Consider the following 26064-nt stretch of genomic DNA (forward strand, 5'->3'; position numbering starts at 1 on the left):
GTTTTTCCTTGGTAGATATTCCTTGTGAGAATCTGAGAGCAGCGCATTCTCTTTTTTTGTGTGCAAATGTATTTTCCTATGATTTTTGTAATTTTCCCGTGGCTCTCTGAATTCTAATTTTGTAGTTGCTAACGAGAAGTCTGTTGTCGGTGCAATTGTCATTTTGCACAAGTGTCTCTTTTCTCTCAGGTGGTGTTACGATTTCATCTTTAGGGGTCTGCCGTTTTACTACAAGCCATCCTGGAGTGAGTCTGCTTTTTGTTCTTCCTACTTGGGGTGCATATCTTTCTCCAGTTCCAGAACATTCTCATCACACCATTTAAACATTGCTTCTTTCCTATTTTCTTTCTTTCTTTCTTTCTTTCTTTCTTTCTTTCTTTCTTTCTTTCTTTCTTTCTTTCTCTATTTTCACTCTGGAATTTCTATCAGGCCTATTCTGTTCTCTTTAAAAAATTTCAATTTCCCCTAATTTTTGTATTGCCTTGCATTCCCTGAGGTACTGATTCTCGTGTTCCCCTTGTCCACTGACACTCACTCACCATGGCTTTTCTCACTGTGTGTTTTGCAATCTTGATTTGGGGCTCATTGCTAATATTTTTATTATTCTTTGTTTTTGGCATGGGCATCTCATGTGATCGCGGCTGTAGACATATCTCTATTTCTACTATTTTGGCTTGGCTTCAGCTTGGGCCCAGGGGATCCAGGATTACTGATTTGGGACCAGTTTGGATGTTAATGTATTGACCGGGAATTGCATTTCTATGTAGGCGTCAGACATATAAACACCAGTCCACTCCATTGCAAACATACGCTTATAAGGCTAGCTGGGCTCTCAATTCTCTTTTTCAATTCAATTCTCTTTTTCAATTCAATTCAATTCTCTTTTTCAATTCTCTTCAATCCAGGATACCCTGAGACAGTTCTTTCTGTTGTCCCTTCTCCAGACTAGACATTCTTGTTCTTTCCCACAGAGGAAGCCACTTCCTGGGGGCCCAGCTTTTGCAAAACCTCTCAGTTGTAGACACCCACTTCTCTTGCCCCCGGTCCCAAGCACCAGTCCCTCTCTCTGGATCTGAGTAGCCCTTTGAGGTCCCATGACCCCAACTCACCAGTCTACTGCTCTGAGCCTATACCCCTTCTTTGTCTTTGCCTCTTGGGGATTTCTTGGACTCTCTTCTAAACTTGACGAGGTAGTAACACAAGTTCATACATGGTTATATTATATCCAGGACTCCTATGTGCTTTCTGCAGGCTGGAAGGTCAGTGTCGGGTCATTCTACCAAATCGCTGGGGGTCTCAAGGCATCAGTTTGTAAGTGCCACATGCACACAAGAGGTAAAGAAAGGGGGAAACCTGGCAGGTCGACAACGGCTGCTTGACGACACTTCAACTGCAAATGTAAAGTCTTCCTCTAAGCTAATTCTTGTTAAAACAGATATCCACAGGTTTTTGGAAAAAAAAAAAAAAAACTAGCTTTCCCAGTCCTCAGAGGGCAGCAACTCTTTTTAAATGCCCATGTTCACGCGGGCTGAGCACACAGAAAACACAGCAAACACTTGTTAAAGGAACAAATAAATTTAGCATCTTTTCCAAGATACACATAAAACTTCGAATACCGGGAAAGCTAAAAGTGATAAACGTCATATGATGGTAACCACCATAATATAGGATCATAAGTGTTTATGGTGGATTTATCATTCATATAGATAAATGGCTTATACATTTATTTCTGGTGGACACACCTATAATAGGTAGGTTACATTTATAATAGGCAGGATACATTTATAGGTTAAGCAGAGTCAGTTTTACTTCGAATTGTTTTTAAGGGACTTAAAGTATAACACAGCTAAATTCAGCCCAGGGACAATTGCTTTCCAAGCCATCTTGAAACGTGGCTAGGTTTTCTAGAAAGGATTTGCCCAACCGAGCATCCCCTAGTGATTGGAAGGTGGTTTCGAGGTCGGCCACATCTCCAAGGACTATCCTGGCACAAAGCTGGCCAAGGCCAAGTTCTCCTGGAGTTATAATGGAATGCCTAAAGCCTAAGTGATGCATAGGTGCCTTATGGTCCCTAAGTGTAGCCTCTGGGCATGTGGCTTCACTTAGGATAAAACAGCCACAAAGTTTAAGCGCAGACTTGACGGCGTGCGTGGTGTTGTGGTGGCCTTGCCGCCGGACTTACCGTGTAATTTCGAGTGAGGGAGACATCGGTGCCATCCAGCAGATAATGGGTTTCTGTGAAGCTGTTAGCGATGAGGCCTCTGTGGAAAAAGAAAGACAAACGAGATAAAAGGATGAGTGGAGAAGCGTACGGATATGTTGCGAACAAGGCAGCCAGCAGCTGACCCGCCCTTATGTGACAGGTGACCCCGTGAGGCTCCCAAAGGACCTTCCACCTATTCGGGAAGGAGTCAGGAGGAGACCCAGACAGGCAGGACTCAGACACGTGGGCCTTGAACAACAGCTCCCACGGTACACGTGGAGCCCTCACCCATCCCCCCTCACCTCCTTCTTCTAGCACACTCCAGGCGTGTGCGCCCAGGGACCTAGGCCCCCACGTGCACATGCATGTGGGGACACACACACAGGCACACGCTCTTCTACGGGGAACGAGTCCTACACGGAGCCTGCGTTGTATCTGCCTGGGCAACGTGTCGTTGACTTTATTTTATTTTATTATTATTTTTTAAACTCAATTTAATGACATTTAGTTATTTATTTTGAGGGAGAGAAGGAGAGTGGGCAGGGGCATGGGGGAGGGGCAGAGGGAGAGAGACAGTGAGAATCGCCAGCAGGCTTCACGCCCAGCGAGGAGGCCGAGGGGGGCCTCATCCTCACAACTGTGAGATCACGACCGCAGCCAGATCAAGAGTCAGATGCTTGGGGCACCTGGGTGGCTGAGTTGGCCGAGCGTCCAATGTTTGATTTCGGCTCAGGTCATGATCCCGGGGATGTGGGATCGAGCCCCGTGTTGGGCCCCTGCACTGAGCATGGAGCCTGCTTGAGATTCTCTCCCTCCCTCCCTCCCTCCCTCCATCTCTCTCTCCCCCTCTCCCTCTGCCCCTGTCCCCCCCCCCCCAACCCCCAACTCACATACACACTCTGTCTCTCTCAAATAAAAAAGAGTCAGACGCTTAACCGACTGAGCCACCCAGGTATCCCAGAGTTGCTGTAAATACTGGACTTCGCAGGGGGCGGCAGTGACTGGCAGTGGCTGTCTCCTCCTGCCCAGCCTCCAGAGAATGAGCCTCATGCCATCGGCTGGGGGTGGCCCCGTCTCCAGTCCAGAGATGAAGCAGGGACCCCAGCCGGCCAACCACAACTCTCCCCTATGGCACGCTGTGAGCTGGGGCTTCCGGGGAAGAAGTCTTGCCTCTCTGTTCTCAAAGCTCCAAGAACATGCTCACGGGGGTTCCCTCAGCCTGGTGCCTTGCTTTAGAGGACGCTGCCCAGACACAGCCACCACTCAGCCCCGACAAAGGGGACAAAGGGGGAGACTTTCCACATGTGCTGGGGACCCACTCTGCCTCTCCCCTTCCTCAATAGCCCCCTCTCCTTTACTTCAGTTGGCGTGAGTTAGGATTTGCATCCAGGGTGCTGACAAATGGATAGAGTCGAAACGGAAGTGGGAGGTTATTGATGTAACAGGCGAGGAATACTTTCCTCATAATCGATTTCTTTAGCTCCTCTCCCAGCCAAGTCCAGAACTGAAAGCAATTTCCCCGTTTTACATGGACTTCAATATATTTCGGAAACGCCTGGCTTAAATCAGTTAGACCCTCACGGAGGTCTGACTTGTGCTCTCCTCACCAGCGACGGTGGAAGAAGATTGTGCCAAAACATAAAACAGATGATCTCTCACACTCACTGATTAAGGTACCAGGATCCTCCCGCCCCGCCCCACCCCTCCCTCTGCTCAGGAATACACAGATCATGCTGGAGGGGGCCAGCCTCCGTGTTGCTTTTGGTCTCGAATCCCCATCCTCTACGTGTCCCTCCTGTGAGCTTTCCCAGGATCCTCTGGGCAGGTTCACCCAGGTTCGCCCTGCCGGGATGGGCAAGGGCAAGGCAGGGAGGTGTGGGAGGCTGGCGGCCTTGACGGGGGCAGCTGCAGGGGAGGCCGAGGGGATGGGGACAGAAATGGTCAGTGCGTCTTTCCAGACGGTGGCTCTAAAGGGAAGCAGGGAGATGGGAGGTGAAATCATGAGGCCGGGGCTGGAGGAAGTGGAGGGGCTGGAGGAAAATGGGGCAGAGAGGGGGTGAGACAACGCGGTGGGGGGAGCAGGCAGAAGGACTCACAGAGCAGGGGAATGGGGAGGAGGAGTGGGAGCCCTGGCTACAGGAGGAAGGGCCTGGAACAGCCTCAGTGCTCCTGGGGAGAGAGGGCTTGGTCAGCTTCGAGATCACAGAGGAGAAGATTTAATACAATTCAAGTTAGATTGTTATTACTTATATTATTTACTGTTCATTCATAATTTTATTACTTTGCTTATATTTTGTTAACACTTTAGTAGTTCTGTGCTTAACGGTGCTGGATCCTTATATTTTTTAATGTTTATTTATTCATGAGAAAATGCAAGTGGGGGGAGGGGCAGAGAGAGGAGAGACACACAGGATCCGAAGCGGACTTCAGGCTCTGAGCTGTCAGCACAGAGCCGGACGCAGGGCTCAAACTCATGAACTGTGAGATCATGACCTGAGACGCTCAACCGACTGAGCCACCCAGGCGCCCCATGGATCCTTATTTTGAATGAACCTAATACTAAGAGGAGTAACACACATAGGAATTTGTAGAAATATAATTTGTAACACAAAGTGTAGAGATATAATTTGTACCACAAAGAGATAATACTTTAAGGCTTTCTAACTGAAAGCTAGTTTAGATGGATGTCCAAGGAGGAGACTTGCTTCATGTATGGGGGACATGGGAAATCCACCAGGAAAGCCAGGAATTGGACAATGAACTTTTGGTAGAGGACAGTCAGTAAACTTGTGGACAAGAGGAATAACAGATGGACGAGTGGATGGATGGATGGATGGATGAAGGACTGAATTTCGGGCGAATGCTGTAGGCATATTCTTTTTGTCTAGGACTGTCCCCTCTCAGCTTGGGTAACCCGTGCCCCATGTCTTTCCCAGGGACCACGACTTGTTGAGAAGCCATGGCTGAAACTGAGGGTGTGCTCACTTGAGGCTTTCTCAGATGTGTGTCTAATTCATTTTTATTTTTTTTAATGTTTATTTATTTTTGACAGAGAGAGAGACAGAGACAGAGCAGGAGCGGGGGAGGGGCAGAGAGAGAGGGAGACACAGAATCCGAAGCAGGCTCCAGGCTCCAAGCTGTCAGCACAGAGCCCGACGCGGGGCTCGAACCCACAGACCGCGAGATCATGACCTGAGCCGAAGTCGGACGCTCAACCGACTGAGCCACCCAGGTGCCCCAGACGTGCATCTAATTTAAAAGGGGCTAGCAGTCAAAGGTCCCATGAGAAAAGAGCAGAGGTGGACAATGGCCATATTGGAAATGGCACAGCAGGGGACCCAATTCCTTTAGATTTCCCCAAGGAGAAAAATCCAATTAGATGGATTCTCTATGCCAGCAAATGAAAACAGAAGGTGAATGCATAATTTCATGAGAACATTCCTTTTCTCTGCTTATTAGATTAGCTGATCTAACAAGGAATTCTGTTCCTCCTTACACCAGAAAATAAAACGCCGGGAGTTGATTTTGCTCTTTTCCATATGTTTGGCTATTGTAAGTGACACCTTGGTATTCTCTCATTTAATATTTATTGTGCTGGACACTGGGAATAAGACACCCCCCAGGCTCATCATCTGGTGAAAGACAGACCCAAAGAGTGATGAGATTTCCATGATACAGAGATGCCCAAAGCACTGCAGGAGTTCAAGGAGAGGCTTCTAATCCAGAAGGCAGCCTGAGGGAGGTGGTACCCAAATGGATTATGAAAGATGGACAAGAAGAAGTCACGTGTGAAGGGGTGGTGAGGCAGGAGATGGAGAGGAATGAGGAAGAGATGATTCCAGATAGGGGTGCCTCCATTCTCAAAGGCATGGAATGTACAGGAAGAGCATGCTAGTGGGGGCTGGGCACCGGAAATGTGAAGCCCTGCTGAGTTCCAGGTGTTGGGTGTAAAGTTTGAAGCAGGGCAATGCACCGTTGCTCAGAGAGGCATGCCGGGGACTAATCCACCAAGTTGCCAGCATTGCTGACTTTACTCCGTGTAATGGGAGCCATTCAATGTGGCAGTGACCCGAGCAGACACAAGCTTTGGGGCCAAAGGCCGCTCTGACGGCCACGTAGATAAGACTTCAGGGGCAAGAAACAACTGCAGCAGGAGGGCTAGTTAGAGGAAGCCGGTGTGAGCGTCCAAACAAACGGCCAGACCAAGATATAAGCCTTTGGGATGGGAAATACAGATGGGGGGACAGAATTAGGAACCTCAGTTGGCACCCGAGATGGGTGGTTCATCCAGGAGGGAATGGAGACGGTGAGTTCCACCTTGGCCACGTTGAGTGCCGGGTACCTGAGAGACATGCTCCTGGATGTCTGGCAAGCAGCTGACTCCACGAGTCTAAGGTCAAGGAAGTGGCTTGGGGTGAAGACAGAGATGGAAACAGACAGCACACGCTTTCTTTACGGGGGAGTAAGAACATTTACGTCCCCAACTTGGCAGAACCCGAATATACACACCAATAAATCACAAACATAAAGTCAGTGATAATAACACTGTAACAGAAGAAGACTTTAACACCCCACTTACCACAGTGGGCAGGTCATCCAAGCGGAAAATCAACGAGGAAACAATGGTTTTGAATGACATGCTAGACCGGAGGGACTTAACAGATCTATTCAGAACATTTCGTCCTAAAGCAGCAGGATACGCATTCTTCCCGAATGCAGAACTGATCACATACTAGGTCGCAAATCAGCCCTCAACAAGTACAAAAGGATCAATATCACACCGTGCACATTTTCAGACCATGCTATGAAACGTGAAATCAACCACAGGAAAAAAATTTAGAAAGACCACAAACACTTGGAGATTAAAGACCACTGTACTCAAGAATGAACGGGTTAACCAAGAAAGTAAAGAGGGAATAAAAAAGTACACGGAGGCCAATAGAAATGAAAACACAACAGTCCAAAACCTTTGGGATGCAGCAAAGCGGTCGTAAGAGGGAAGTAGACAGCGATCCAGGCCTTCCTAAAGAAGGAAGAAAGGTCTATAGGGCAATAGGAAGAATCTCATCCTTTCCAGCCAAGCACTGTATTTCTAATTGCAAAGTCTTTGGGTGTATGTGACTAGAAATGATCATTGATGATTTACATTAAAACACTATGATGTAGGGGTGCCTGCGTGGCTCAGTCGGTTAAGCGTCCAACTTCGGCTCAGGTCGTGATCTCGCGGTCTGTGGGTTCGAGTCCCGCGTCGGGCTCTGTGCTGACAGCTTGGAGCCTGGAGCCTGCTTTGGATTCCGTGTCTCCCTCTCTCTCTGCCCCTCCCCGAATCACGCTCGCTCTCTCTCTCTCAAATAAACATTAAAAAATGTTTTTAAACACTGTGATGTAGATAACATTTTCCCTTATAAAATTTCTTACATTTCTGAAATGATTTGCGTTTGAAATTAAAAAAATCACCCCCCAATTGCCCTTTTAAGTCAATATTGAAAGGACCCCACTCCAAATTTGCTATTATATAATTTAGTTATATTGTCTGAGATGGATTTCATCAAAATGAATATTTTATTCCCCCAAACATAGAAGAGCAGAAAGAAACACCTACTCATTTTCACCTCTGGGATCCCTTTCTCCATTCTCCTTTCATTAATGTTTCCCTGTGCTGTGCCACGACTCTGTTACAGGACCTGCCTTCTGCTCTACCTGGTTTCTTGGTGTCTTGTCTTCTCCCACCCTGGGTTGAGCTAAGGGGCAGAAGCTACGTCCCTAAGCTAGCAGGATGCCTCGCACACGGGAAGCGCTTAATAAATAAACAGACGACAAACACGGACTCATTATTATAGAAAAGCAACCCAGTTGGGACAGAATGCGTTCCAACAAACTGGATCAATTAAAAATAAAAAAACGTGGTTTCAAATTGTGGTCACTGATCCTGGAGGGGGTCTGGGGAGGGGACAGTCACATTCACTCCCTTGTCATTTCAAGAATTCTCAATGCTGTCAGGTCCTCAAGACCAACGCTGACAACTTGTCCTCAATTTCAGAACTGCTTAAAGGAGGGAAATAGGGAAAAGAAAGCTAAGAGTTTGGCATCAATTATTTAGAACATAAAAAACTCATTGATGATATGTCAACTTTTTCCTATTATTTCTTTGAAGAGTATACATATGGTTTAAGGGTTTAATTATTCTGTGCAACATATTCACGCAAACACATCACAAGACGGCTCTTATGTGTCAGTTACACCAGAAGGCACCACGGATACTCTGCAATTAAATCACACACGCACTAGTGATCTCTCTAGGAAAGCCATTTGGTATTCAGAGCATCCAACCCAGTTTTCTGCCGAAGATTGACTTCGCTACAAGTTATTATTCCACAAATTACCAAGTCATTCATATATAAATTTGGGTAATGGTTTTCTTTACAGGAAGTTGGAAATACAGCTATGAATACGTTCATATGAGGGATAAACCATCTGGAGCTTCAACAAAACATAACACATAATAAAAAGCGTAATTAAAAATCATGATCAGGATTTTCCTAGTTACTAGAACGAAGATCCTTTATTGAAAATGGTCTATTCCTCAACCGGAGCTAAATAAATATAGAGAAAAAATCGAGAGGAAAATCAATATGTACCCAGACTGGATGCCTCACACACTGAAAGAACTCCTTGCGGTTTTCAGTGAAAACTACACTGGCTGGAGTCAGGGGACTCTTCACCCTCGTATCATTGGCTCTTCTGGACTCTTCTACAGAGAGATCAGACAACTGAATAATTCTCTATAAAGACAGTGCACTGAGGTATGAAATGAGAGAAGGAAAGTGAAAAATAAGAAAAAGAATCCAAGATCTGGCATTTTCTACGGCTCAGCCTTGTTTGGACTACTTTTAGAGCTTAGCCCTTGTAAATATCTATGCTTTTTGTTTTCCCCATGGGGAAAGTTATCCTGGTAAACGGCTTATGCTCTGGGTTCGTGATTTGGGGAGTGAAAGCAACAGCCACTCCCTATCGCCACTACCATTTATGACTTGTCTTCATGACCCGGATGCCGCCTCCCTCCTATTATTTGCCAGGCCCTGGGACACCTGCCTTTCAAGTGCACTTTCAACCTTGATGTTGGTGGAGACCCTGTGGTGTAGGGACTGTTACCATCTATCTGCTTGGAAATGAAGAGGGAAACACTCAGAGAGGTTAAGGGATTTGTCCACCGCCACACAGCTGAGCCAGTGGAGACTGAACTTGGCTCCATTTGGCTCTAAAATCTACCTCATCGCAACCACTTGGTCCACACTGCCTTGCCAGGAAGAAATGTTAGCACATGGCTCTTAAGGTTTGAAGATAAGTAGCAGCAAATCACATTCCAACTTTCCCCGAAATAACTTTTTCCACCCTGCAAAATGGGGCTTACGCTGTCTCCCATAGCACTCAATTCAACTTGGCTACAAAATTCAAATTATTTTTGGTCGTAATTTCGGTATTTGGGGATCCTAACTATTTAGAACTGCGCATCTGTAAGAACAATGAAGCATTTACATTCAATTTTCTTTTGTTCTCCTCTATTTGCTGAACTACTCGAAACGATTAAATAACTTCCCCCCTCCCACAATAAAAAAACAAGTTCCTTCTCCCCAGCTCTTTCTCATTTAGTTTCACAGACTGTAATACGTAAAACCGTTGAGACAGCATCTTGGGAACTATAGGGGACACTTAAGTTTCCCCGCAAAATAATATCTTAATGTACTGCTTTCAAATATGCAGAATTTTGGATCAAATCACGGGCCTTTTCCACTGAAATATGTTACCACTGTCGTTTGGGGCTCTTCAGATGACCCCATCCCGCCACAGAATGCGCGGATCACACGTGCCACCACAGACAGTTGTAAACTTGCTAGAAATCTGTGTGAACACAGCGGGGCCATGTTTGACAGCCGCATTTTCCAGGTGAGTCGTAAGAGCAGGTGAATAAGGTCGGGTTGCTGCCACTGACACCCCTCAGCTGTCATTCTACGTGGGCTTAAAGCTTTAGGCTACTCTCTCCCCTTTCAAATGACTACCTGTAGTTTCCAAGTCTTTTGAATGTGGGTTTCTAACCGTTTGAGGCGGTTCTCAATGGAATATGACTGTCTTTCTAGTATGGGATTTGCCAAGTTTAATAAATGGAAATGGATTATATCCCGTAAGTAAATGGAAACCCAACACACCATTCATTCCAGAGGTCAAGTCCCAGAGCCACTTTCTGTAGATGCGACTGCAAGAATAGAGTTTACAGGTTAGCTAACGCTGTCCTTCCTCTTCGAACATTTCTGCCAACACAGGTAAAACGGCTATGTTTTCTAGGCTTCAGAATTTTCTTTCTTCTTTTTTTTCACCTCTAGGGTTATTTCACTACCTTTATTTTATTTTATTTTATTTATTATTATTTATTATTATTTTTTTAATTTATTTTTACTATGATTTATTGTCAAATTGGTCTCCGTAAGCAATAGTAGGAGCAGTTGCTAACATTCGTTTGAACCCCTACTAAGCCAAAGCACTTCAGGTGCATTATTTTATTTAACTTTTACAATAACCCTAGTGGGCTGGTGCCCGTTTGGAGGTGGGGAAGCTGGCATCAGAGGGGTTCAGTACTTGTCTAGGGTCACACAGCCGGTACTGGGAAGACGGTCTGATTTCAGAGCCCAAGATCTCATCGCTAGGCTTACACTTGCCTTTTCTGCTCGTCTCTCTTGCAAGGGACCCTATGTTTAATATGCCAGTTCCTGCCTCTGAAAACAATTAGAAAGCAATTGCAGTTTGGGTTGGGTGGGTCTGTTTCCCCTTTATCGCCAGAGGTTCAAAACAGAAAGGAGCAATGAGGAGCAGAGTGCGAATCAGGTTCTGTTCACCTCTAGAGTGAGGAATGATCACCCAGGAGTAGCTATTTCATGTGTACTGGCACAGAAAAGGTTGTCACTGCTCGGCACGTAAAGGTGAAAAGGTGAGCAGTATAAGCGAATGAGGAATGAAACCCACTGAGATGTTTCCACTGGTGCTACACATCACCCGAAAACAATCGGGTGCGTTTGACCCCAGAAGCCAAGTCAGCCTTTATTCATGTTCTAATTACCCACAGCGCCCCACACTGCAAGTGGTGTTTCTGTTTGCAGCTCACTGAGCACCGCGAGGTCTACGATGCGGCAGGATGCGGGAGGACGCGTTACAACGAGTGGCTCTTTAAGTCTTCACGACGACCATTTCGTGCAGGTGAGAAACTGAGGCTCAGAGATGTCAAGTGGCAATAGGGTGAGGTTGTTAGATGCTAAGATGCCTTATCCTCTGCCTTTCCTCATCACCTGTATACGGAAAAACATGCTTCTGTTTCCTCCAGCCCGACAAAATTCTTGGCTGATTGTTTTATTTATTTATTTTTTAAAAAATTTTCATGTTTCTATTTATTTTTGAAAGACAGAGCACGAGAGGGGGAGGGACAGAGAGAGAGGGAGACACAGAAGCGGAAGCAGGCTCCAGGCTCCGAGCTGTCGGCACAGAGCCCGACGCGGGGCTCGAACCCACGAACCGCGAGACCAGGACCTGAGCCGAAGTCAGACGCTCAACCGACTCAGCCGCCCAGGCGCCCCTCTTGGTTGATTATTTTAACAGATGCAGGTCCTGAGGGACCAACTGAATACGGCGCACAAGGGGATTACAGCCAAGGGAAGTGCCTTCGAGGGCTGCAAGGGTTGGGGTGGGCCCTCCTTCTTCGCTTTCGAGGCTCCTTCTCCTGGCCAGTTCCTGGCTCCCAAAAGGCTTCCAGGAAATACCTGCAGAATGCTTGGGCTGACATTTCCAAGTAATAAAAATTCAGACGAGAAGACAAATCTACCTTCAACATAGCTCTGTGGCGGGCAGTGCAGAAGCGGTTGAGAACAAACCCGGTTCCGCTATTTTCTTTTTTGTGACCTTGGGCATGCCATTTGACCTTGTGGGATGAGAGGTTCCCCAACCAAAACAAGGATAATAGTACCTACTTCAGAAAGTTCCTGTGAAGATAAGATGTGCTAAATGCTGAACGTACGCGCCTGGCCCAGATTACGTGCTCAGTAAATGTGAGCAACCAGGACCGTTAATGAACCCCTCAGCTTCTGTCCCCCCTCGCCCCCCATCTCCCTTTTCCAAGACATCGTTTTCTCCGGCCCGACCTTCTGTGACAGCCCCCACATCCCCATCCAGTTTCTACACGACAGCCAGAGTCAAATTTCTACGACAACAGTCAGACCCTGTCATTCTTCCACTTAACACCCTACACTCCCTTCCTACAGAGCCAGGAGGGAGAGCAGTTCAAGTCCGGGAGTGTGGACCGGCCCTGCCTCCCTCTCCACAGGCCCAGCTAACCTCACTTAGGCTCTGGGGCCCTCTTTTGGTTTCTCTCCTTTCTTATCTCGGTCTGGAACGCTCTTCCCCCTTTTCCTGCCTGGCCAAACAGTGGTAACCCTCACGCTAAATGGCGTTTTCTAGAGCAGCCTTCTCTGCCTGCCCCTTTTTACATCTGGTTCTCCTCGTAGCCTCCGCTGCAGGGTCCCGCCCTGTTCCTGTTGTTCTCGCTGCCATTGGTGGCTTATCTGCTCTGTGACTTGTTTGAGGCTACACATCCTCCACCAGGGCAGAGGCCTCATCCGTCTGATTCTCTCCGTATCTTCAGCCCTTCGACTACGGCCTGGGACCTAATAGGTATTCCACAAACACTTTTTGAAGGAATGTAAAAATCGAGAATGAGAATAATACATCGAAGGCACTCAGACACAATACACCTTCATTACTGATTTGCTGCACTTCTGCTGTGTGAGGAGGTTCCTCCTGCTCCAAAAAACAAAGCCCACCACCACCACCCAAAACACACGAAACCCGATAGACAAAAGATGCTTAAAACTTCCGTCACCTTGACCGGATCTGGCCTTTCGTCCACGCTGTGGAGCAAATAAAATGCTTTTTTTCCCTTTCAGCCTTCAAAGAGCAGTTTCTCAATTTTTAGCATTAGAACAAGTCTAGCCAGACTTGGAACCACCAAATCAAAACACCTTTTAATCCTTGGACAAAGGGCTTTAAATGAAAAATAAAATGACCGGTATGCATGTACCGTCCTCGCAGCGGCGGAGGTTTGAGAGGCTGCTGGTGTTAGCCAGCACTTTCTACGGAGCCCAAGGCTGGGGGTCCAGCAACCCTGCAGGTCTGATGACCTGGTAAAGCTGTTTCACAGAGAGCTGGATGCATTTCAGCCCATTTGCCTCACCCCCACCGCTCGATGAAGAACTTTTATTAATTGGTGCTCTGAGGCAAAAGAGGGAATTTTCTTGGCCTCGGCGGAAGCCAGCCAGCTCCCAGGCAGACTTGCAGACTGGCCAGCTGGGCTCTCTTAAAAATTGACCTACATTGAACCAAGCTCGCAGAATGTGTGTTAGATCAAATTTGTTCCCTTCTGCTTACTCAGAGACAGTTCTGCTCTGCAAATTTCCACACCATTGCTGCCAGGAGACAGATGCCAGGAGTGACCTATGATGGCAGGGCAAAAAGACCCCAGCTTTCTCAAGTTTTCTCAATCAGCCACCAGACTATCCAGACCTTCTTGCTGACACTAACAAGTGATGTGCTGAGGTTTTGAAATGAATGTGCTGCTCCCTTTTTAAACAAACAAACAAGGCCCACTGGCCGTGAACTTGGGTGTGCAGAACTGTGGTCAGCAGAAGCACACCCTCGTGCCCATGATGGCCCACCGCCATTGCCTGCTCATGTCTCCGAGCCTGGGTCACAGACATCCTCCCCAAAAGCCACAGATTTCTGCCAGCACCAACAGGCACCAACGTCTGCGAGAGATCCGGTTTAAGAGAACGGATCTTTGGGGGCAATGAAGGGTTGTAACATGAAAAACTGTAAAGTGAAACCATAAGTCCTATCTGAATTCGGGTTGCTGTGTTCTTCATAGGAAGTATTCTGCTTTCCCACTTTTTCTTTTTAAAGAAACCACAATATGAAGTACCCGTAATACCCAAGGTGAATGTTTCTGATTCCCAGTAACTGTTCTTTCAATGCTTACCTGGGCTTTTTTTTTTTTTTTAAATATCTGGAAGGGTTTTGCATTTAAACCCAATGCTTTTGAGAACCCGCAGGGAGGAGCCAAAGAACAGACAATGGACCATGTTGGGGACAATGGACCATTGATGGATTTCTCTCCTGGACAAAGGCCATCCTGATCAATATTCCCCCAGCTGGGCCTTTGAACTACCTGCCTCCTCCACATGGGTTCTCCAGGGGAATGAGCACTTTCCATGATGCCTTGATCTCTTATGCAATTCCAGCCCCCAGGTTTATGAAGAGCTTGGCTAATTCTAACCGCTAATTTTCCATGAGCACTTAAATGGTTTCGTCTGAACGTGGTTGGGAATATTGGTTACTTCCAGCATTCTTAGGGTGGGGTCATAGGAATTACGTCGTTGATTTCATTAACTACTACAACACAGGACAAACGATCACCCGGGGTCATGAAAAATCGAGCTCTTTGGTAAGCATCGCAGTCTCAAGTTGTAAAATGGGTTAAAAGCCACGGCGGGGGTGCTGAGTTGGTTTCGGATTTGACTGAAGCAGTGACCCACGACGTTTATGGAAACTTGGGGGCTCACCTGCCGTCAGTATCCCAGTGGATTACTTGCTTGGTGCTATTTGAAAAAGCTGCTGGCATCACAGCCGTGACAACGCTTAGAGCACTCAGCTAAGAGAGCTTTTCCCCCCGAGATGTACCTTCCGTGCTGCTATGCCATCGAGCTGTCCTGGGCACAGGGCAACAACGGATACCTTCTCCATGCACCGGACCCAGAACATTACTTCCCTTCTCTGGACAGACTTTGGGCTGAAAAAAGACAAATATGCTTCCAACATTTCTGGCTTCCCAGCCACGAATCTGTTTCTCAGATGACAATATTGTGGTTTCTTAAAAAAAAAAAAAAAAAAAAAAAAAAAAGAAAACAGAAGAATACTTCCTATAAAGAACCCAGCAACTAGAATTCAGATGGGATTTATGGTTTCATTTTTCCACAACAATCTTGCACGCAAAGTTGGGAATTGGGATTACATCATGTATGCTACTAAACTCATATTCTAAAAACATGCTCCAGAAAGGAGTTCTTCATTAAAAGCTGAAATCTTTCCATGTGTCTGGGGAAAAAAATAGCAAACTATATTGAGGAGGAGGAAGGCACAGCTTAATGATTAAAAAATGTCATTTACAGTGATCTGCTTCAGTAATCTTTCCCAAACAGTTTCATGGAAAAAAAAAAAGTCCTAGAGTCACCTACAAGCTTATTGAATTAATCAACACTTCTCTGGGGTCAAGAAACAATTATGTATCCTGTATGGTAGAAGGCTGTGGAAACGGACCAAACTAGGAAATGGATAACATGTCAAGTCAGTGCTTTCTACTTTTCCCGTAAGGGTGGATATTCCTAAAGTGAAACAATCCCACTGCGGCTCACTGGGGGTCAGAGCACTGTCTGGCCCAGGACATGGGGATCGGGACGGGCTGTTATCTCCCCCAGGCCTGGGGGATTGTTATTCATTTTGCTGGGTGTGACGGCGGCACCGTGGTCACATAAGAAAACCCCACATTATTTTAGAAATGCAGATTGACATGTGGATGGGGGAAATGTCGCGATATTGGGTGTCGGTTTAAAATGACCTCTGAGAAGGGGCAGTGATAGAAGAAACAAGTGTGGCAACGTGTTGAAGCTGACCGAATCTGGGTCGTGGCCATGAGGGCAAGACTCTCAAGTTTGGCCCTGTTGACAGGTGGCACGAGGTAACTCTGTGGTGAAGGCGGTCCTGTGCCTATAGGATGTTCAGCAGCATCCCCGGCCCCTACATGCCAGTCACAATCCCGGGTTCTTTCAACCCAAACTGTCTCCAGCCACTGCCCCGCCTTCCCTGCGGGGCAGGGCCCTCTCAGTCGAGAACCACTGATATGTGGGAGGATTAATACGCTATTTTCTCTCCTCTTGAATACATTAAAAACGTTTTAGAATAAAAGGTTTATAAAGCTAATGGAGGAATAAAAGTGTGAAAAATCATGGTGCCGGGTCAGCCTCTTGGGCTGTTTGGAGAACATTCCTGAGAAATGTGACCACAGAAGTCTGGGGCCCAGACACCAGGGAACTTCTGACTCTGGTCCTGGGCCTCAGCCTCAGAACCCACCAGGGGCATGGGCCCATCTCAGGCCAGAGGGTCAGATGCTGGGGGTGGGGGGGAACCTTGGCCCAGGAACATGCATGTTAAAAAAAGCAGCTTTAGTCTATTGTTACGTTTCATTTCATTTTCTTTATTTATCCTTTGTGCATGTGCTTGCTGGGGCTCAGTCTCTATCTCCACCCAACAACCCCTTATATATATATTTTTATACCATCTGAGGGGAAATGACACACATCATCGCCTTTCACCCCATGTACTTTCAGGGTGTATTTCCTGTGAACAGGCATGTCCCCCATGGATGACGATGCAGCTGTCTGCTGTGATGTCACCAATGCGATGCCCTTGTCCGCTCTTCCATTCATGTCCTCACAGCCACAGCTCGCTCCGCGATGCCCTTTGCTCCGGGACGGGCTCCAGTCTAGGATCAGGTGTTGGACTAGGTGGTCACGTCTCTCTGCCTCTTCTTACTTTTTATTAACAACGCTGAGAAATAACTCACACACCGTACGACTTACCCACTCAAAGTGCGATTTTTAGCATACTCCCAGAGCTGGGCAACCACCCGCCACAATCTGATTTCGGGACATTCTCCTTCTCCCTCTGTCCTTGGCCCTGTCTTGTCACCCCTAGCCTCTTTGGATTTAGAACACTAATACGGCTTTCCTTTTAGTGTTGTGATGTTTTAATAAAATGCTCGTCGCTTGCGGTTTGTCTGATATTTCCTTGGGATTCCATGAGGTTCTCGCAATAAAATCCATCCCACGTGATGCGATGTCTGTCTCAGGGTAGCCCGTGTGGAGACCCGTGGTGGCCATCTGTCCCCCCCGTGCTGATCATCCGGTCAAGGTGCTGTGCGATGTCCACGCTGTATAGTTAACCGACGGGTGCTAATCTAGGGGGAGATTTGGAGGAGGAACCAGATAACCTGTGTGGTCTTTAAGCACCTCCACACAGACAGCTTCCGATGTGCAAGGAGAGAAAACCAAAGGCTCCAAAACTTCCCCAGAGGCCCTTCACACGTGGGAATGAGGACCTAGCAGGCCGGCCTGGCCTCACGACCGATGTCCCTGAAATGCTCACCTGTGTGGAGCCCGGGCCCCCCACCTCCAGCGGCTTCCGCTTCTCGATTGCTTTGCTTCAGGCCTTTCGCCACATTCCTGAAATGTCCACAGCAGGAGTGGAGGCCCGCGGCGGGACGACTGGCTGTCTTCTCTTCCAAAGGGAGAAGGTGGCCGCAGGGAAGGTGGTACCGAATCAGCCCTGGGTGGCCTAACGGGGGGCAGGAAACTGGCTGTGGAGGAAGGGCCCCGGATGCTTCCTCTGGAACGGCTTTCTCTCGGGGCCAAGGCAAACCCTGTCCCCACTGTTTGTTGTGCTTGACCCAGATGAGCTCCACGGAATGGGGGCCTGGCCCAGGCGGGCAGGGTACCTCTGCTCAAGAAGGGTGGGTGTGGGGCGACGGGGCAGGGCGGCAGGCAGGGGTGGGGGCCACCTTCAGTGCCAGAGTCCTGCCAGAAGAGTCGGGAACACGATGGCATGGCCATCTCGTCACAAGGAACCACGCAAAGTAAACAGAACGGCACACACGAGGAGATGGCGTGTTTACAGATGGGAAGGGACACCAACCAAATGGCAAACGCGACCTTCGGGAGACCAGTTGATACAGAGGCCATCGGGCCACACAGCCAGGTGCCGAGCATTTCAACTCTCCTCGGCCCTGGCCTGCTGCTCGCGGGGCAATGTTAAAGATATTACTATTATTTCATTGTAACGATAACAATTGCTCAGAAAATAAAAACCAAAACAGGCAAACCATTAGAACACCAAGAAGAGATTTCTAACGCTTTTTTATTTTAAACATATGTTCCTAAAGCCGTCGGCGGAGAGTGCCAAAAACACAGTATCGAGTCTATTTTCCTTTTTCTGTGTACAGGACTGGCTTTGGAAACCGCCTATAAGTGCCCTAAAACTTCTTCCCTCATCAAAAACAACTGAGGGACAGTACAAGGAGTTCTGAAGCATTATCAACTTACTTCGCTCATGGGGAGTGAGGGAGAAGTGACGTTCGCGCGGCCTGGACCTAAGTTGTAGTGGGGAGACATCGGGACACGGCTTTGCTCATCCCCTTGGATGGCACAGGTGAGGCACCTTGTACCGCGTCTTGGAAAACCAGCCACACCCATCTGGCTGCCCTGAAGGTTGGTTGTGGAGGGAGAGGAAAGGCTCTCCCTTCCCATCCCAGAATTCCACGGGGGCCATGGCTTCTTGCAAGGGACCCCAGCTGGCATTCAATCCCCAGAGGCCGGCAGCAGATTCTAGTCCCTTCTTTTGGCATATGGGCCCTGGAAGGTCTCTCCCCAAAGCTGTGTGATGAGAATCCCCATGCCCTGTGTCGAGCTGATGGGTCGACACACACTCCCTGGGTCGAGCTTAGCATAAAGAATTGGCTCTCCTCACCTTCACCCTGCAAGCCACAGGGAGCTTCTCGTAGGGAGTTAGTTCACTGCGGTCCTCAGGCCTAGGGTCGGGGAACTGGGTGGCTAAGAAGATGAAACAGACCACGCACTGAGTTGACTCAGTGACACCATCGCGCATTCGTAACCATTGCCGAACAATCCCGAGAAAGCAAAGAGTATTCTTGGGGACTCCGTCTGAAAGCATCATGAGTTAATGTGCATTCAGGGCCTCCATGGGCCCCCCCACCCTTTGCTTCAAAGATTCACAACCCAAGTGAGAAGGGTAGACAGTGCTCTCTGTCCAAAGCCACGATTCAAAATTCTGGCTTTGTTATCCTTCGGTGTGGGATTAATTATCACAAGGCCTTGTAGGGGACTCATTTATATATGATATAAAGTAGAGTTTACCGTCATTTTAAATAAAGACACTAGATGAAGTTGAAGCTATATAGAGAGACTATAAAACCAGAAACAGCAAGGCAGCACAATTCTGAGGAGATCTGTGACTGGTGGTCTAGGACACATTATGTCTGGTGTTCAGAATAAGTAAATAGCTGTTAAGTATGTCCCATATTATTTTATTTCAGGGTAATACAATTCTTTTGTTTCTGCCGTATAGGAAGCAGTTGTGTAACTAAAATACAATAATCATCTTTTGGTCTAAATAATGATGACCTTATAGACAATAAATTGGAATAAAAACTGAACTCATAAGGGCTTTTAACAAAATCTCTCACTGTCTCCTAAAGTATGGAGATTTACATGGGTACACATAGGTGGCTCTTCAGTGTGATGTCAACGGACCATAGAATCTTTCCTCCAAAGGTTTACCACCAAAGCCCCAGAGAGGAGAAAGTATAGAAAGAAATCTGCAGTCGTGGCTCCTAATATTTCAGAAAAGGGCTCCCTTCATTTAAGTAACAGCCACCATATTTGTGTAATGCTATAGTGAGTCTGTCATTGTATCATAGTTTTAAAGTAGGGGTGTGCTAGGCAGAGAGAGAAAGAGAGGTACAGAGGTTGACAGGGGGAGAGAGGAGAGAGAGAGAGAGTGAAGGAGGGAGGGAGGGGGAGAGAGAGAGAAGGTAGCTTGGTTGAACGCACAGATGCAATGGCTCTTCATTTAAGGCTGTACGTTTCTGCCATTGCATTATGGGAAATGCTTATGAGAGACTTTTATGAAAGGGCAGGACAGGTTGTTAAGAAACAGGAAGAAACATGTAGAATTACTTTACCTGGGAGGAAAATTTTTAAATAACATTAGGTTTAAAAAAAGAAAGTAAGAAAGAAAAGGATCAGAAGGTAGGAGATTTGATGCTGGTGAGGTGTGGAACATTGGTAATTACCGATTATTAAAATATTGTATAATGATACTGGACACTATTCACTGAACTCCTACTATGTGTTATGAAGGGTGCTAAGCACTCTCGTGTTTACTACTTAAAGGGCCTCATAAGGTCCCATAATTCTGCCCATTTTACAGAAGAGATAACTAATGTACAAAGAGTTACATAGTTTGTTTGTAGTGAACAGCAGACAGAGGATTGGGAACCAAATTAATCTTTAAATTTTTTTTATGTTTATTCATTTTTTGAAAGACAGAGAGAGACAGAGCACAAGCAGGGGTGGGGTGGGGAGAGGCGGGGCGGAAACACAGACTCTGAAGCAGGCTCCAGGCTCCAAGCTGTTAGCACAGAGCCTGACGCAGGGCTCGAACCCATGAACCGTGAGATCATGACCTGAGCCGAAGTCGGACGCTTACCCAACTGAGCCACCCGGACACCCCGGGAACCAAATTAATCTGACTCTAGACCCCGTTTCAAGATTTTCTATGAAGATTTGAGACTCCAATAGGAACAGGGTTTCTTTTTTTTCCAACTGATTATTTAAAAGACAAAAGTAAATAACATTTTGGCTTAAGAATACAGGAAGGAAGTCTGGAGAGAACCTAGATAGAAATCTATGAACAAACAAAGCGTAAATACAATGCAACAAATGAAATAAAATCTCAAAGCCGAGAGCTCCTCGTGCTGGATTATATTGCAACAGAGGATCGGATTCCGTTGCTGCATTAATTCTTCCTCAGCACCAGGCTTTTGGCCAAGAAGGAAGGAATGTTTTGCACTTAGTGGGAGGTACTAGGCTTCAAGCAATGTGCCAATCAAGTCTTTGGTATTTTTTTTTAATTTTTAAAAATGTTTTTATTTATTTTTGAAGGAGAGAGAGAGACAGAGCACGAGCAGGGGAGGGGCAGAGAGAGAGAGGCAGACACAGAATCCGAAGCAGGCTCCAGGCTCTAAACTGTCAGCACAGAGCCCATCGTGGGGCTCGAACTCATGAACTGTGAGATCATGACCTGAGCCGAAGTTGGACGCTCAACCGACTGAGCCACCCAGGTGCCCCAAGTCTTTGGTATTTTAATTCAGATTCATTGAATAAGAATCTCTGTGTTCATTCAATTTAATTTATTAACCTTCATTTGAATAAAATTTTAGTCTTTAATTTTGGTAAGTGTTTTTTGCTGACAATAATTGGGTAAACTTTTGTGCTCTATGGTTATCACTGACATGAAAAATGGCTTTGTTAATATCTCAGCATCTATGCTAGACAAAGTCAAACATTACAGACATATCAAAAATCTTTTCTATATAAATGGGATCTACTCTCTTATGTAGAGAATAAGCATAGTTTCAAACATCAAGAAACTCCTTATCAGAGGGTTTTTGTTCATGCTAAGATAGTACTGTTATCAATTCGTGTTTTCGTGGATTTAAGAGATTTTTAAAATTCAAATTCAAATCAATCAAACAGTTTAGAAAACCTGAGAAATACTCCTTATGCTTCTCTTTTGGCTTTAGTCAGTCCTTATTGAAAGACAATTTTTTTCCCTCTATAAACATCTTCAAGATGTTTCTGTAAACAGCAATTGAAAACTTACACAAGTGTCAGAGTCTCTTTTATGTACCAGAACAATAAAAAAAAAAAAAAGCAACACATTTCTCTGTCTGCTCATAAAAGTAATTGTTTATTTCTTACTCTTTTTTTATGGCATCAAAAGTACTAGAGCGCAACAAAACCAGGGGACAGGCAGAAAAAAGAAATTAAAGGACATAAGAAGGTGAAGTCAGAACATTTTACAAAGCATGTTCCTTTAGGTACCTTGTAGAAAAGCAAAAGCAAAAATGTGTCCATTGCATGTGGACTGGAAAATGTGACCTGTGACTGTCCACATCCACTCAGGCGGCACCCAGTCAACACGACTGGATATAAGTGGACTTATTTCATGGATATGAGTGGAGTGTGTGGGAATCTTTCATTGTCCCCGCCAAAAATTCTCATAGATACCCAATAAAAATGTAGCAGTTCTGAGAGGGAAGTGTAGAGTGATAAATGCATATACTAAGAAAATACGCCTAAAATAAACAATGGAACTTTACACCTCAAGGAACTAGAAAAAGAATAAACTAGCCCAAAGTCAGCAGAAGGAATGAAATAGCAAAAACCGGAGTGGAAATAGATAAAATAGAGACCAGAAAAACAATAGAAAAGATCAACAAAACCAGGAGCTTGTTTTCTTTTTTAAAAAAATTATTTTTAACATTTATTCATTTTTGAGAGACAGGGAGACAGAATGCAAGTGGGGAGAGGGAGAGAGAGGGAGACACAGAATCCAAAGCAGGCTCTGGACTCTGAGCCATCAGCACAGAGCCCGATGCGGGGCTCGAACTCACGGACTGTGAGATCATGACCAGAGCTGAGGCTGGGCGCTCTACTGACTGAGACACTCAGGTGCCCCCCAAGAGCTCATTTTCAAAGAGACAAACAGGCACCTGGGTGACTCAGTCGGTTGAGCGCCCAACTTTGGCTCAGGTCATAATCTCATGGCTCATGAGTTCCGGCCCCACATCGGGCTCTGTACTGACAACTCAGAGCCTGGAGTCTGCTTCAGATTCTGTGTCTCCCTCTCTCTCTGCCCCACCCCCGCTTGTGCTCTGTCTCTCTCTGTCTCTAAAAATGAATAAACATTAACAAAAATTTTAAAAAACGACATAGAAAATTGATAAAACTTGAGCTAGACTAAGAAAAAAAGAGAGAAGCCTCAAATAAAGTCAGATATGAAAGAGGAGACATGACAACTGGAATACACAGAAATACACAGGAAATACACAGAAATACACAGGAAATACACAGAAATATACAGGAGCATAAGACACTGCTATCAACAATTATATGCCAACAAATTAGACAAGCCAGAAGAAAAAGATAGATTTCTAGAAACCTACAACCTACCAAGACTAACTCAGGAAGAACTAGAAATTCTGAATAGACCAAGAATGAATAAAGAGATTAAGCCAGTAATAAAAAATCTCCCAATACAGAAAAGCCTAGGACCAGATGGCTTCACTGGTGAATTCTCCCAAACGTTTAAGGAAAAATTAACACCAATCATTCTCAAGTTCTTCCAAAAAACTGAAGAGGAGGGTACACGTCCAAACTCATTTTACAAAACCAGCATTACCCTGATACCAGAGCTAAAGCCAAATACCAGCTAAGGACACTACAAGACAACTATAGACCAAAATTCCTGATGAAGACAGAAACAAAAATTTTTGCCAGAATATTAGCAAGCTGAATTAAACAGCATATTAAAAGATTCTACCATAACCAAGTGGGACCTATCCCTGAAAGGCAAGGGTTGTTCAACACATGCAAATCAATAAATGTGATATACCTCACTCACTACTAGAATAAAATGAAAAACCATATGGTCATTGCAATAGATGCAAAAAAGCATTGGACGAAACACAATGTCCTTTCATGATAAAAACCCTCAGCAAATTGGGTATAAAAGAACATACCTCAACATAGTAAAGGTCATATGCAACAAGCCCACAGCTAATATCACACCCGGCAGTGAAAGTTTGAAAGCTTTTCCCCTAAGGAACAAGATAATGACGCCCAGTGTGACTACTCTTATTCAATGTGTCCTGGAAGTCCCAGTGAGAGCAATCAGACTAGACACAGAAACAAGGCATCCAAACCAGAAAGGAAGAAGTAAAATTTGTAGGTTATATGATCTCACATGTAGAAAATCCTAAAGATTTAACCAAAACATTGTTGGCTGAATCCAACAACTGTAAAGTTGCGGGATATAAAATCAACATTTGGAAACTAGTGATGTTCTATACGCTACCAATGAAATATCTGAAAAACATTAAGAAAACTATCACATTTACAATCCCGTTAAAAACAATAAAATACCTAGCAACAAATTTAACCGGGAAGTAAAAGATCTATGCAATGAAAACTACAAGACTTTGATGAAGATATTTAAGAAGTCACAGACAAATGGAAAGATGTTCTGTGGTCATGGATTGAAAGAATTAGTATAGTTACAATACCCATACTTCCCAGAGCTATCTATAGATTCAATGCAACCCCTGTCAAAATTCCAATGGCATTTTTCACAGAAGTAGAAAAAGTGATCCCCAAATTTGCATGGAACCACAATAAACTGAAACCTGATTGCCAAAGCAGTCCTGAGAAAGAACAAAGCCAAAGATATCACCTTCCTGATTTCAAACTGTACTACAAAGCTATAGTAATCTAAACAATACAGTACTGGCATAAAAATAGACACATAGACCAATGGAGCAGAAGACACAGCCCAGAAATAACCCTCCACATATACAGCCAACTAGTATTTGACAAGGGATCCAAGAACGCTCAATGAGGAAAAGATAGTCTCTTTAACGAACTGTAGTGGGAAAACTAGGCAACCATGTGCAGAAAAGTGAAATTGGACTCTTACCTGATACCACTCACAAAAATTAACTAGAAATGGATTAGCAAGTTTAATGTAAGACTGGATACCATAAAACTCTTACGGGAAAACGGGGAAAAAACTCCTTGACATTGTGGCCTTGGTAATGAATTTTTTTGTTTTTTTTGCTTAGGATACCAAAAGAACAAGTACCAAGCAAAAATCAACCTGGGGGATGACATCAAACTAAAAAGCTTCTGCACAGCAAAGGAAACAATCAACAAATCAACCTTCAGAACGGGAGAAAGTATTTGCAAACTATGTATCAAAAAAGAGATTAATACCCCTGATATATAAAGAATTCATACAACTCAAAAACCAATCTAGTTTTAAAATGGCAGAGGACCGAAACACACAGTTTCCCAAAAAAGATATCCAAATGGCCAACAGGTACATGAAAAGATGCTCACCATCCCTAATCACCAGGGAAATGCAAATCAAAACCACAATGAGATATCACCTATTGGGATGTCAACCATTTAGAAGACAAGACATAATAAGTGTTAGCAAAGATGTGGAGAAGAGGGAGCCCCTGGGCATCGTTGGGGGGAACGTAAATTGGTGCAGCCACAATGGGAAATAGTATGGATGGTCCTCAAAACATTAAAAATAGAAATACTGTATCATCCAGCAATTCTTTCATTGCAGTATTATCCACAATAACTATAGAAACAATGTTAAGTGTCTGTCAGTAAATGGATAAGGAAGATATGGTACACACACATACACACACACATACACACACACACACACACACTGGAACATCACTTAGCCATGAGAAAGCCACAAGAAGGACATCCTGTCATTTGCGACAACATGCCTTGAGGGCATTATACTAAGCAAAATAAATCAGAGAGAGAAATACAAATGCCATATGATCTCACTTATATGTGGAATCTAAAAAAGCTGAACTCCTAAAAACAGACCATAGAATGGAGGTTACCAGGTTACCAGGCGCTGGGGGTGGGGAGAATTGGGGAGATGCTGTTTAAGGGTATGACTTACAGCTAGCAGATGAATAAATCCTAGAAACCTAATGCACGGCATAGTGATTAGAGTCAACAATACTGTGTTGTGAACTTCAAAGTGACTAAGAGACTAGAATGGTTCTCACTGCAAAAAAGAAATTATAATTATGTGATGTGTCAGACTATAAAAGTAATTGTACTGCGATATGTAAATATATCACATCAACAGGTTGTACACCTTAAACTTACACAATGGTTTATGTCAATTATATCTCAATAAAAAATGTAGTGGGCTTAACGCCGTTCTTCTTCCCTCTTTGCTGCTTTCTTTGGCACGACTGTAGTTATTATAAGGGCCACCGCAAGTCACTGTGCCATCCATCTGTCGTTGCCCAAGTTGTT

The 26064-nt window shown here is 45.3% G+C and overlaps 1 protein-coding gene across 1 annotated transcript in view; it reads right to left on the minus strand.

Moving 5' to 3' along the window:
• The window catches only part of ADAM12 (ADAM metallopeptidase domain 12), a 347394-nt gene that overhangs the window by 133189 nt on the left and 188141 nt on the right, over positions 1-26064 (minus strand). Inside the window, exon 4 of the mRNA XM_042908975.1 lies at positions 2183-2261. Within this exon, the coding sequence (XP_042764909.1) occupies positions 2183-2261 (79 nt within the window). The remainder of the gene's footprint in view (positions 1-2182; positions 2262-26064) is intronic.

This window comes from Panthera leo, chromosome D2 (assembly GCF_018350215.1).
Source record: "Panthera leo isolate Ple1 chromosome D2, P.leo_Ple1_pat1.1, whole genome shotgun sequence".
NCBI lineage: Eukaryota > Metazoa > Chordata > Mammalia > Carnivora > Felidae > Panthera > Panthera leo.